This window comes from Patagioenas fasciata, chromosome 3, assembly GCF_037038585.1.
Source record: "Patagioenas fasciata isolate bPatFas1 chromosome 3, bPatFas1.hap1, whole genome shotgun sequence".
Classification (NCBI taxonomy): domain Eukaryota; kingdom Metazoa; phylum Chordata; class Aves; order Columbiformes; family Columbidae; genus Patagioenas; species Patagioenas fasciata.
In genome coordinates, this window is record NC_092522.1 from 124,827,597 (window position 1) to 124,840,873 (window position 13,277).

General features: G+C 61.5%; 1 protein-coding gene across 2 annotated transcripts; it reads right to left on the bottom strand.

The window, feature by feature from the left end:
- Positions 1-478: 478 nt before the first annotated feature.
- Positions 479-8,174, bottom strand: SCARA3 (scavenger receptor class A member 3). Of its 2 annotated transcripts, none has more exons than XM_065835808.2 (6): positions 7,899-8,174; positions 5,128-5,187; positions 4,944-5,063; positions 4,233-4,331; positions 2,068-3,111; positions 479-1,233 (listed from the first exon to the last, which is right to left on the bottom strand). In XM_065835808.2, the coding sequence occupies exons 1-6, from the start codon at positions 7,903-7,905 to the stop codon at positions 794-796; spliced, it is 1,770 nt and encodes a 589-aa protein (XP_065691880.2). In that variant the 5' UTR covers positions 7,906-8,174; the 3' UTR covers positions 479-793. The 2 variants fall into 2 exon arrangements, with proteins under 2 accessions (XP_065691880.2, XP_065691881.2); XM_065835809.2 differs by lacking the exon at positions 7,899-8,174 and adding an exon at positions 7,382-7,467.
- Positions 8,175-13,277: the final 5,103 nt, after the last annotated feature.

The window sequence follows — 13,277 nt, forward strand, 5'->3', positions numbered from 1 at the left end:
ATGTGTCCCCGAAGCACCAGGCAGGTTTGCAGGGTCCCCACATCCCCCTAAAGCACCAGAGGTTTGCAGGGTCTCTATGTCCCTGCCAGCAGATGGAGGGGACAGCAGGGCTGTTGTCCCCAGCACCACGATGCTTTTGGCACCTGGGACCTATGGCCACCCCCTCTGTCCCGGTGGGTCCCCCCACAACCCGGGTTTGGGGACCCTGGGTTTGGCTGACGTGGCAATGGGTCCCATTCCCTTCTGCCCCTGCGCTCGGTCTGGCCGAGCAGCTCGGTTGGGGAAACTGAGGCACGGAGCAGAGCAGCAAGCACCTTCCCACCCGTGGGGGGGTCCCAGCTGCACCCCCTCCCATCGCTTACACAGATCTATAGGCACCCTGTGTGCCTATACATGCATGCATGTGCACATACATCCTCATGCACACACAGTCATGCACCCCGGTGTTCCCCCCCCACAGTGTCCCCAAGGCAGGAGCCACCTGTCCCCAAACAGTTTTATTGTGCCAGGAGTACACTGGGGACACAGCGTGTGGTTTGGCGGGGATAGTGAGGACCAGAGCGGGGACAATGGCACAAACCAGCTGCACCCATCCCACGGGGACCCCCCAGCGCCGAGCCCGGAGCCGGCAGCACCCTGGGAGCAGGGACCAGCCCCGTCCCTCGCACTGGGGACACTGGGACCCCCCACCCCCCTGTTCTGCGAGGCTCAGCCTCACACCCCCATGGGGGACGCTCTGGGGTGGCAATGGGGACCCCCCCGTCCCCGCCACCCTGGCCAGCATCAGGCTGGGTTACTGTCCTGGGGGGCCGGGGGGGCCTGGCAGCCCGGGGGGGCCCTGCAAACCGGGGTCTCCCTTGGGCCCTGTGGGGCCAACCTGCCCCACAGCCCCGGGGGTCCCGGGCAGCCCTGGGGTGCCCTGGGGGCCAGGGGGTCCCACTGGTCCAGGCACCCCAACCGGTCCTGGGGGGCCGGGGTCTCCCTTGGGCCCCCCCTGGCCCCGGGAGCCCGTTTGCCCAAAGCTGCCCTTGGTGCCCTTGAGGCCGGGGAAGCCTTTCAGGCCCAGGGGGCCCCTTTCTCCCTGGGGACCAGGGGGTCCTGGGGGGCCAGAGGGTCCCGGGGGGCCCGGCGAGCCCAGGCTGCCCATGTCACCCTTCTCGCCTTCGTGTCCGGGGGGGCCCTTGGTGCCAACGTCGCCCTTGGGGCCGCGGGGGCCTGGGAGGCCAGGAACACCTGGGGGGAGAGGAGGGGTGAGTGGGGGCAGCACCCAGAAAAGGGGACATGGGGACATGCACAACCCTGCAGATCTGCAGTAAGAGCAGGATCAGCTGAGCCTGGCTCCCCCAGCCCTGCAGCCCTTGCTGTGGGTCCCAAGGGGGCTCACAGTGCCATAGGGGGGCCACTGCAGGGCTCCCCCTAAAACCAGGTCCAGGGAACAGCCTGGGGTCCTTAATTAGGGCAGCCCCATAACGATGGCTGTGGGCTGGGTGGTCCATGGTGGAGGGAGAAGCTCTGGGGTGCCCATGGGCTTGTGGAGCCGGTGGTGGAGCTGGGCCAGCCCTGCTGCTCCCAGGGTGCATGGAGATGTCCCCACCATGCATGGAGATGTCCCCAGGCCACCTGAGACACCGGGGGAAGCTTTGAGCACCCTCATCCAGGGGCCTCTCCAGCAGGACCAGTAAGAGGGGTCACTGGCATCAGGCTGGAAGGACAGGGGTCACCTCCCCGCTGTCCCCATCCCCACACACAGGGACAGCTCTGCAAGCCAAGGCGCAGAATCATTGTGGTTGGAAGAGACCCTCAAGATCATCGAGTTCAACCATTACCCCCACCCTGGAACTAACCCATGTCCCGAAGAACCTCATTCATGCGTGTCCATGGAGCTCCGTCCCCAGGACACCTCTGCATCCATGGGCATGTGTCTGCCTGCCTTTGTGTGCACCCCATCTCCGCCTTGGCCTCAGCAATGGTGGTTGGGCTCCTCCACGGTGCAGGACGCTCCCAAGGACCCCAGATCCCACCATGCTCAGCCCCAACCCATCCCCTGCCCACCGGGATGCTCCTCACCTCGCAGGACGGTGATGTTCTTGAGCATCTCCCCGTGCCGCACGTCCACCACCTTCATCTCCTCCATCACCATGGACAGGTTGCGGATGTCGAAGTCCAGCCGGGCGCTGAGCAAGCTGTAACGCTCCCGCAGCAGGTCCGTGGTGCCCTGCACCAAGCTGAGGGACTTGTTCAGGTAGTAGAGCTCCTCGGCATGGGTGTGGAAGCCCAGGGTGCAGGAGAGCCGGACATCATCCAGGTAGCGTAACATGCTGTGCACGTGGCTGTCGGTGGCGTTGATGTTGGCGAAGATGGTGCCGATCTCGATCTCGTGGGAGCTCATGCGACTTTCCAGCGTCTCGAAGCGCTCGGCCGTGCGGTTCTGCGTGTACCTGTTGTGGTAGCGCAGGTCGTTCATGTTCTCCTCGTGGTCGTCCAGGAAGGAGGAGATGTTGTCCAGCTGGAGCTGCAGCCCCATCACCTGCAGCACCAGGTCGTGCATGCTCTCCGAGTTCTGGCCAACCTGCCGCGCCACGGCGCCCGCGCTGCCCTGGATGCTCTTCACCAGCTCGCTGGTCTTGGAGGAGGTGGCCCTCAGCCCGCCCAAGAGCCGCGTGTAGTTCTGCCACTCGCTCACGATCTTCTGCAGCGTCAACGTCTCCTCGTCCGTCTTCCTCTGGATGACCTGGATCCAGTCGGAGGTTTGCCCCAAGGTGAAGTTCATCTGCTGCACGGCTGCTTGGACATCATAGCGCTCCTGGGCCAAGCCCTTGAGAGAGTTGTCCAGCTGGGCCGTGACCACCTGCCAGCCCCCGACCTGGGCCAAGAGCTGCCTCAAGCTCTCGTTGACCTGCCGGATGGAGAAGGAGCAGTTGTCCACCTCGCTGGTGATCTTGTTGCTGGTGGATGAGAGTTGGTTGTGGGTCTGGGCGGTCCGATCCAGCAGGATTTCTTGAACCAGAAGCATCTTCTGGATCTCCTCCAGCTCGCCCTGCAGCTTGGTGATGTCCTGGCCCAGCTGTCCTGTCTCGTGGCACAGGGAGCAGTTTCCCGAGGTCTTCTCATCTGAACAAAGGGCAGAGGGGTCTGTTACCCGACCCCATCCCTCACCAGGCCTGGAGACCCTCCTGCTGAGGACCAGGGGGGAGGAAGGAGCCTCACCATGGTCTGTCCTTGCAGACCCTGGGGATGGACACCATGGAGCCATGACTGGGACAAACCTGATGCCACCAGCCTGCACCAGCTCCCATCCTCATCCTGCTCCTGCCACCTCTGTGCAGAGTGTTCTCCAAAAAGCCCAACCCCACCAACCCCACCCTTGGGGTTGTACAGTTGTCCCTTCCCAAACCCCTGGGAGATACAGAATGACAGAATGTGAGGGGTTGAAGGGCCCTGGAAAGCTCATCCAGTGCAATCCCCCCGGAGCAGGAACACCCAGCTGAGGTTCCACAGGAAGGTGTCCAGGCGGGTTTGAATGTCTGCAGAGAAGGAGACTCCACAACCTCCCTGGGCAGCCTGGGCCAGGCTCTGACACCCTCACCCCCAACAAGTTGCTTCTCCTCTTTCAGTGGAACCTCCTGTGTTCCAGTTTGCACCCATTGCCCCTTGTCCTGTCACTGGTTGTCACCCAGAAGAGCCTGGGTCCATCCTCCTGACACTGCCCCTTTCCATATTGATCCCCAGGAATGAGTCCCCCCTCAGTCTCCTCTTCTCCAGCTCCAGAGCCCCAGCTCCCTCAGCCTTTCCTCACACGGGAGATGCTCCACTCCCTTCAGCATCTTGGTGGCTGCGCTGGACTCTCTCCAGCAGTTCCCTGTCCTTCTGGAGCTGAGGGGCCACAACTGGACACAAGATTCCAGGTGTGGTCTCCCCAGGGCAGAGCAGAGGGGCAGGAGAACCTCTCTGACCTACTGACCACCCCCTTCTAACCCACCCCAGGTCCCATTGGCCTTCCTGGCCACAAGGGCCCAGTGCTGGCTCATGCTCACCCTGCTGTCCCCAGGACCCCCAGGTCCCTTTCCCCTACACTGCTCTCTAATAGCTCATTCCCCAACTCATACTGGAACATGAGGTCTTGGCTCTGGGGGAGCACCAGGACCTGAGAAGTGATGACGCTTCAGCCCTTGGAGGGACACTCAGTTCCAAAGCCTGGAGAAGACCTCCAGGTCCAGGTGCAAAGCACTTACCCAACCCTTGGAGATCCTCCTGGATGGACACGATCTTCTTCTCATAGTAGGTCTGGGCTGAGCTGATGTCGTTGGAGATGGAGTCAACCTTCTTGAACACTGCGGAGGAAAGGTGGGGGGTCAGGGCTGGTGGGCACTGGGACATGATGGTCCCCCCACACCTTTCCCCTGGGCTTGTTCCTTGGCCAGGAGGGTGGCCAGGGCTTGAGGAGCCGGGCTGGGTGCATGGTGGGTGCTGGCTCTGCAGGGTGGGTGTCCCAAGGGACTTCAGGTTCGGGGCTTGGCTGAGATCCCTGCTCATGGCAGTGGGGTTGGACTGGATGACCTTTGAAGGTCCCTTCCAACCCAAACTATTGGACTGAATGACATTTGAAGGTCCCTTCCAACCCAGAGTATTCTGTGATTCGATGATTCTAAGGTCCACAAAGCATCTCCAGGGTCCCAGGGAGCAGCCAACCCTCTGATGAACCTGGAAGAACCTTCTTGCTCGTGGAGATGATGAGGTGCTGACCTCTGGACTCTGGGGTGGTTCCTGAGGTCCCCATGGGGGTAAAACCACCTCCTGGTGAGCTGGCATCACACACAGGGTCCCACATGAGTCCCAGGGGGAGCTGGATGCTCCCCTCCATAGCTGGATACTGAAGGTGCTTTGGGGGACCCCAAAACCCCGAGGAGAGTAGGAGCTGGACCCCCAGCCCTGCCTGTGCTCACCCACGGCAGCCAGGACGCTCAGGGCCACGATGAGCAGGATGGAGAAGCCGTAGAGGACTTTGACGGCCGTCTGGAGGGAGAGGTGCTCCTGGCAGCGGCTGCAGCTGCTCCGCGCCCGCCCTGAGCGCAGAGAGGGGAGGATCAGGCCCTGCCGCCCCCCGTGTCCCCCCCGGGACGGCCTTACCGCTCGCTCGGCAGCTGAAGGTCGGCATCTCCTCTTCCTCTGCTCCCGCTGGTTCGGCTTCTGAAAAGCCAACACAGGAGGGATCTGAGCTGCCTGCACCCTGCGTCCTGTGTCCTGCACCCTACATCCCGAATCATGCACCTTGCACCCTGCATCCTGCACCCTGTGTTCTGCACCCTGCATCCTGTGTCCTGCACCCTGCACCCTGCATCCTGCACCCTGCATCCTGTGTCTTGCACCCTGCGTCCTGTGTCCTGCACCCTGTGTCCTGCATCCTGCGTCCTGCACCCTGTACCCTGCATCCCGAATCATGAACCCTGCACCCTGCGTTCTGTGTCCTGCACCCTGCATCCCGAATCAAGAACCCTGCACCCTGCGTCCTGCATCCTGCGTCCTGCATCCTGCACCCTGCATCCTGCACCCCTCACCCTGTGTCCTGCACCCTGCGTCCTGCACCCTGGTCCCTGTACCCTGGTCCCTGCACCCTGCACCCTGCGTCCTGCACCCTGCGTCCTGCATCCTGCACCCTGCGTCCTGCACCTCGCACCCTGCACTCTGAACCCTGCATCCTGCACCCTGAACCCTGCATCCTGCACCCTGCATCCTTCACCTTGAGTCCTGCACCCTTCACCCTGCATCCTGCACCCTGCATCCTGCACCTTGCACCCTGCATCCTGCACCCTGCATCCTTCACCTTGAGTCCTGCACCCTTCACCCTGCATCCTGCACCTTGCACCCTGAGTCCTGCACCCTGTGTCCTGTAACCTTCACCCTGTGCCCTGCACCCTGCATCCTGCACCCTGCATCCTGCACCTTGCGTCCTGCACCCTGCGCCCTGCACCCTGCATCCTGCACCCTGCATCCTGCACCTTGTGTCCTGCACCCTGCGCCCTGCACCCTGCACCCTTCACCCTGCACCCTTCACCCTGCACCCTTCACCCTGCATCCTGCACCCTGCACCCTGCACCCTTCACCCTGCATCCTGCACCTTGCACCCTGAGTCCTGCACCCTGTGTCCTGCACCCTTCACCCTGTGCCCTGCACCCTGCATCCTGCACCCTGCATCCTGCACCTTGCGTCCTGCACCCTGCACCCTTCACCCTGAGTCCTGCACCCTGCACCTTGCAGCCTGAGTCCTGCACCCTGTGCCCTGCACCCTGCATCCTGCACCTTGTGTCCTGCACCCTTCACCCTTCACCCTGCATCCTGCACCTTGCACCCTGAGTCCTGCACCCTGTGTCCTGCACCCTTCACCCTGCGCCCTGCACCCTTCACCCTGCGTCCTGCACCCTGCACCCTGCGTCCTGCACCCTGCACCCTGTGTCCTGCACCCTGCATCCTGTGTCTTGCATCTTGTGTCCTGCACCCTGCGTCCTGCATCCTGCACCCTGCGTCCTGCTCCCTGTGTCCTGCACCCTGTGTCCTGCCTCACATTGTAGTAAACATATCACATTAGCTTCCCAATCAAAGGCTGGAAAATGGTTTTAATACAAAAAAATATACTAACAAACGCTAAAGCAAATGATTTTCTTCTCTTTTGCCACGATTTTGTAACAGCCACGTGTTTTTATTCATAAAAAAAATGGGGGAGAGAAATAATTTCATTTAAAAATGTAATTTCTTTCTTGAAAGGGAAAATAAATCCCCAAAGTCAGAAATTTCTAATAACGTTAGAAAACAGGGTATCGCCAACATGCATTGCATGAAATCTAAATCCGAGCAACGTGCCTAACTCCTCATTTACACCATTGAAACCGTACCCAAAAATCACTCAGGAGAAACTCGGTTTTGAACACTAAGACTTTTCCTCATCTCTCCGGGCTCTAAAACCGGAAGGTTTGACGGAGCTTTTTCCAAAGGAGCGAACACAGTGCAGATTGTTCCTGCCATTCGCATCAGAGATGAGTTACCTGAAATCCTACATAATATTGAGCCCCTTTTCTTGCTGTAATACAATGCATTGCATGGCAACGCCCTGCAACACCATGCAATGCAACCACACGTCACCCTCAGCCCGGTGACAAAACCCCTTGGGGACACATCCCCCCCGCTTCCATGGGACTCAACCGGGACCTTTGCGTTGCCAAACGGGCAACTTGGGGACGTTTGGTTGGATTCGCCCATAAAAATCAAGTGATGGAGAAGCCGATGGCTCCTGGAAAACCCCCAACCCCATAGGGCAGGGGGATAGTGGCCCCTCTGCAGCGCCCCAAAATGTAACCCCCCTCCCATCTCGGGCCCTTCAGGTCCTCACCAGCCAAAGAGGTTTCCAGCCCAAGGGGGCACAGCCGGGGTGAGCGCAGCGCCGGCTTTGTAAAGCCTGGCTTTATAAAGCCTGGCCTCCCCCATGCAAAGGAGGGGGGTTGCGGTGGGGGGGTCGCTGGGTGGGGCGGTGGCGATTCCCTCCCTCCCTCCTCTCCTTACACGGCCCTTCGCTTTTCAGTTGCTCCAAATGGAGCTTTTCCGCCCCAAATTGAGCTTTTCCGCCCCAAACTGAGCTTTTCCACCCCAAACGGTGCTTTTCTGCCCCGGGAAATCAACAAGTGGTGGGTTTTGAGCAAGCAGGACCCCCCCAGCCCTTCTTGCTCCCCACCCCAATCGGGGGGTCCCTGCCCATGGCTGGAGCCCCTGGCCATGGGGTGCACTGGGATTTGGGGGGTGCATCACCCCAGTGCCCCCCACTCCACCACAGCCATCCCCCCCCATCCCCAGTGCCAGCGTCCCCCCCGCTCTCCCCACAGCCCCAGCCCCCCCAGCCACCCCCCACTCACCTCTCATAGCCCCACGCTGGGGGGGCGGTGGGTCCGGTCCTGTGCCCCCCAGGCCTCACGGTCCCGCTTCCCACATCCGCCCCGGCCAGCGTCAGCGAGCGGCCAGCATGGCCGGGGCTGCTGCTCCCCCCCAAAACCGGCCCCCCGCTCCCAAAACCGCCCGGGAGCCGTTCAGCAGCCACCCCGCCGGTAGAACATCCCCTGGGCACCCGTGGGCTCTGCCCACGCGGGACGGGGACGGCGGAGCCACCGGGACGCACAATGGAGGAAACGGCTCCGGCGCCCGCCCGGAGTCCCTGAGCACTAATGGCAAACAAATGTGCGACCGACGCTGAGCTGGACCCTGCCGGGCGGTGCTGAGCTGAGCTGGCCTCGGTCAGCAGCATGTGGGGGGCTCTGGGGTCTGTGGAAGTGGGGCTGGTTTGGGCGTCCGGCGCTAAGGGCAGAGTGGTTCAGGAATCTGGCTTGGGGACGTGAGGGGCTGGGGTCAGAATGGGGGTTTGGGCACATCCCTGGGGCAGGGATGTGGGGAGATGGGCTGGGGTCTGGGGTATGGCCCCTGGATGTGGGGAGGAATGTGGGGAGATGGGCTGGGGTCTGGGGTATGGCCCATGGATGTGGGGCAGCGATGTGGGGAGATGGGCTGGGGTCTGGGGTATGGCCCCTGGATGTGGGGAGGAATGTGGGGAGATGGGCTGGGGTCTGGGGTATGGCCCCTGGATGTGGGGCAGGGATATGGGGAGATGGGCTGGGGTCTGGGGTATGGCTCCTGGATGTGGGGCAGGGATATGGGGAGATGGGTTGGGGTCCAGGGTATGGCTCCTGGATGTGGGGCAGGGATGTGGGGAGATGGGTTGGGGTCCAGGGTCTGGCCCCTGGATGTGGGTTGGGGATGTGGGAGACAGGGCTGGGGTCCTTGGAATGGCCCTTAATGTGGGGCAGCGATATGGGATGTGGGGCTGGGATCCTTGGTATGGCCCCTGGATGTGGGATATGGGGCTGGGATCCTGCTTATGGCCCATGGATATGGGGCTGGGATCCTGTTTATGGCCCATGGATGTGGGGCAGGGATGTGGGGAGTTGGGGTGTAGGATCTGGGGTACAGCCCCTGGATCTGGGTCAAGGACCTGGGAGATGGGCCTGGGGTCCTGGCACAGCCCCTGCACGTGGGGCAGGGACGTGGGGATTTTGTATGATGGGTCTGGGGTCCTGGATATGACCCCTGGATCTGGGTCCTGGATCTGGGATCCATGGTCTGGCCCCTAGATCTGGATCAGGAATATGGGGGTTTGGGGAGATGGGCTGGGGTCTGGCCCCTGGGTCGGGGATATGGGGTTAGGGGTCTGGGGTCCTGGGTCTGTGTTTGGGGGTGGGGGGTCCTGGCTGGAACCCTGGCTGCTGTGGTTTGGTGCAGTGGTCCCAGTCCTGAGACACAGGACTGGGGTCCCATGGGGCTCAGGGATGTTTGGGGGCTCCTTGCTGAGCCCCTCTCCCCATCCCATGTTTTTGGGTCCCCTCACTGGAAAGCTCATCCAGTGCAATCCCCCCATGGAGCAGGAACACCCAGCTGAGGTTCCACAGGAAGGGGTCCAGGCGGGTTTGAATGTCTGCAGAGAAGGAGACTCCACAACCTCCCTGGGCAGCCTGGGCCAGGCTCTGACACCCTCACCCCCAACAAGTTGCTTCTCCTCTTTCAGTGGAACCTCCTGTGTTCCAGTTTGCACCCATTGCCCCTTGTCCTGTCACTGGTTGTCACCCAGAAGAGCCTGGCTCCATCCTCCTGACACTGCCCCTTTCCATATTGATCCCCAGGAATGAGTCCCCCCTCAGTCTCCTCTTCTCCAGCTCCAGAGCCCCAGCTCCCTCAGCCTTTCCTCACACGGGAGATGCTCCACTCCCTCCAGCATCTTGGTGGCTGCGCTGGACTCTCTGCAGCAGTTCCCTGTCCTTCTGGAACTGAGGGGCCACAACTGGACACAAGATTCCAGGTGTGGTCTCCCCAGGGCAGAGCAGAGGGGCAGGAGAACCTCTCTGACCTACTGACCACCCCCTTCTAACCCACCCCAGGTACCATTGGCCTTCCTGGCCACAAGGGCCCAGTGCTGGCTCATGCTCACCCTGCTGTCCCCAGGACCCCCAGCTCCCTTTCCCCTACACTGCTCTCTAATAGGTCATTCCCCAACTTACACTGGAACCTGGGGTTGTTCCTGCCCGGATCCAAGACTCTACACTTGCCCTTGTTACATTTCATACCTGTTGTCAAGGGCAACTCATCATTTTGGGGTGCCCGGGTGAGCCCCCAGCTCCCACCTTTCTGCTCCTCTGGCTTCAACCAGCTCATGGACCAGAGCTCAGGTTCCCTGGGGTCTGCGCACTCACAGGGCTTGTGGTCACCCTCCATCACTTGGTTTAATTGTTGAACTCGAGCTTAAGGGTCTTTTCCAACCTAAATGATTCCATGATTTCTACAGTTTTAAGTAGCACAATGACTACAACCTGAGAACCATCAGGAGAGATCTTTTGAGGTCCCTTCCAATCCCTAACACTCTGTGATTCTGCGCGAGATGGAGAAGGACATGGACCCACCGCCCTTTGAAGACCACGAGGAGCACCAGGACACCACCTGGGGTCACTAAGGGGGGGTGTGGGACTTGGGTGTTGGACACGGTGGCTCCTCTTTCCTCTCCCACCGCTCCCAGAGGCTCCTGAGCCTCAGGTCCCCATGTGGTGGGGGAATCCCTGTGGTCAGAGGAGCAGGAGGAGCAGAAATGGCCTTGATGGGGAGCAGAAATGGCCTTGATGGGGAGCAGAAATGGCCTTGACGCTCTGCCAGCCGCAAGATAACAAAAGCATCCATCCCTCTGTTATCAACGCCGTTCACAGCCCAAACCCGAAACTTAACTCTATCCCACCCAAACCCGGTACAGAAAGGAGGAGGAAAAACAAAACTTGTGGCTCCAGATAAAAAATGGTTTAATAAACGAGAAGTAGAAAAAGAGGGAAAGAAAATAAAGAAACTAAAGCAAGGCCGTTGCTCACCATCTCGCACAGTCCCGAGGAAAAGCTGGTCCAGCTGGCCCAGGCCTGGCGATGGAGGCACCATCCCAGTGCTCCCAGCACCCCTGGGGGCACAGCTGGAGAGCCCAGCACCGTGCTGGACGCTCTGAAGAAAACCAACGCCGTCCCAGTCAAAACCAGTATACCCAGCGAGCCTTCCCTCCCTGCACTTGAACACCATAGCAAGAGCTTCTGCATTGCTTAGTCCTACCTAAAAGCTTCCCAGTCCTGCCTAAAAACACCCAGACTGGCTCAAAAGCCCCAAAGCAATTTAACATCTTCACCAATGACACAGTGGGATGGAGAGCACCCGCAGCAAGTTCACAGGTGCCACCAAGGTGAGTGGTGCAGGGGACACACCTGAGGGACAGGATCCACCCAGAGGGACCTGGACAATCTGCAGCAGTGGGGCCATGTGGACATCATGAGGTTCAACAAGGCCAAGTGCAAGGTCCTGCACCTGGGTCGGGGCAACCCCGGTATCGGTCCAGGCTGGGGGTGCAGGGATGGGGAGCAGCCCCAGGAGAAGGGCTTGGGGTGATGGGTGAGACACTGGCCATGAGCCACCAATGATACTGGCTTCAAACTAAAAACTATAGGATAACGGTTTAAAACTAAAAGAAGGAAGATTCAGAAAGGCGTTTAGATGAGGTTCTTAGGGACAGCGGTTAGTGGTAGAGTTGGTTAGGTTATGGTTGGACTCGATGATCCTGAGGGTCTCTTCCAGCTGAAATGATTCTGTGATTCTATGATGCAGAAATTGTTTGTGCTGAGGGCGGTGAGAGCCTGGCCCAGGTTGGGCAGAGAGGTGGTGGATGAACCATCCCTGGAGACATCCCAGGCCAGGCTGGACGGGGCTCTGAGCAACCTGAGCTGCTGAAGATGTCCCTGCTCATGGCAGGGGTGGCACTGGGGGGGCTTCAATGGTCCCTTCCCACCCAAACTGTTCAATGACTCCATGATCCCCCTCTGGGCAGTCCCCCCTGCAATGCGGCTTCCAGCTGGCCCCTGTAGCCGGTCCCATCCTTCTTCAGCCTCCTGAACAAGGCGAGGATGTTGCCATCGGCAACCCTCTCACGTTCCCACCACATCTCCACCGGGAACCCGCAGGTGATCTGGTACGGTCCCGTCTCCTCCACCCGCACCCGCGTGGCCCTGGCGGCCGCCAGGAGCAGGGGCAGCATCCCAACCCACTCCGCACCAGCCGCCTGCGCCAGCCGCTGCAGGACCACGGCGCCCGGTCCCGGCTTCCCGGCCTCCATCACCTCCCACGCCGGCCACATGTTGTGTTCCGGCATCACCTTCAGCACGGCGTCCCGCAGGAAACGCGGCACCCGCGGCAAGCGGACGGTACCGGGCGTCCCGTACCGTGCCCAGACCTCCCGGCTCAGCACCTCGACCACTGTGGCCGCCGTCTTCTCCCGCAGCGGGAAGGCTTCCAGCCACCCCGAAAACTCATCCTCCAGCACCAGGAGGGCGCGCAGCCCCCCGGTGCCCTCGGGGAGCCCGCTCACGCAGTCCAGGCGAAGCTGCGACCACGGCCCCTCTGCCCGCTGCGGGGGCACCCTGCCCGCGGCACACCGCAGGCAGCCCTGCACCCACAGGCTCACCTGCTGGCTGTCACCCTGCCAGCACGCCACCCGCTGCACCCTCGCCAGGGTCCCCTGCACCCCCTCGTGCCAGCGCCCGTGGCACTGGGCGATGATCTCTTGCTTCTCGTGCTTGGAGGGCTCCCAGACCCAGCGCGTGCCCGCGGCCCCGCCGGCCATGGCCCCGGCCCTCCTGCCTGCTTTGCGGCACCACTCCCTGCCCCCCGCGTCCTCGCTCCTGTCCCCTCCCACACACCTGATGTGCAGCCTCCCCGCTTCGGCGCAGACCCACTGGCAGATGCTCGGCCACAAACCATCCCCGGAGCTGGGCCACAGCTCCCAATTTCTTACACGGCTTCGTAGCGATTTCACCAAGGCCCAGTGGCTGGTGTACACGTAGAGCGGTGCCGGGGACCGGTGACGGCGCATGAGCTCCCTGAGAGCCAGCAGCTCCGCGCTCAGAGCCGAGCAGCCCTCGGCCACCCCCAGCAGCCACCGCTCCTCCAGGCTGACGGCGGCAAAGCCCATGGAGGAAACCTCCTTGGTGGCCACGAACCACACGTTGGCCGGGGGGACGTGGGCGAGCAGCAGCTGCAGCGGGGGAGCAGTGGGGACCAGGCCCCTCTCAGCTTGGGGTCCCCTTGCCGTCAGCCCCCTGTTGACCAGGCGCAGAGTCCACCGTGCCGGCTCCAGGTTTGTCGCGCCGGACCCTGACCCTTCACCCCACAGGAGA

Coding starts and splice junctions, on each gene's coding strand:
- SCARA3 (XM_065835808.2), bottom strand. Junction 4,332..4,943: donor GAGCGTCCTGGCTGCCGTGG/GTGAGCACAGGC, acceptor TTTCCTCCGCAG/TGTTCAAGAAGGTTGACTCC. Junction 1,234..2,067: donor GAACATCACCGTCCTGCGAG/GTGAGGAGCATC, acceptor CTCTCCCCCCAG/GTGTTCCTGGCCTCCCAGGC.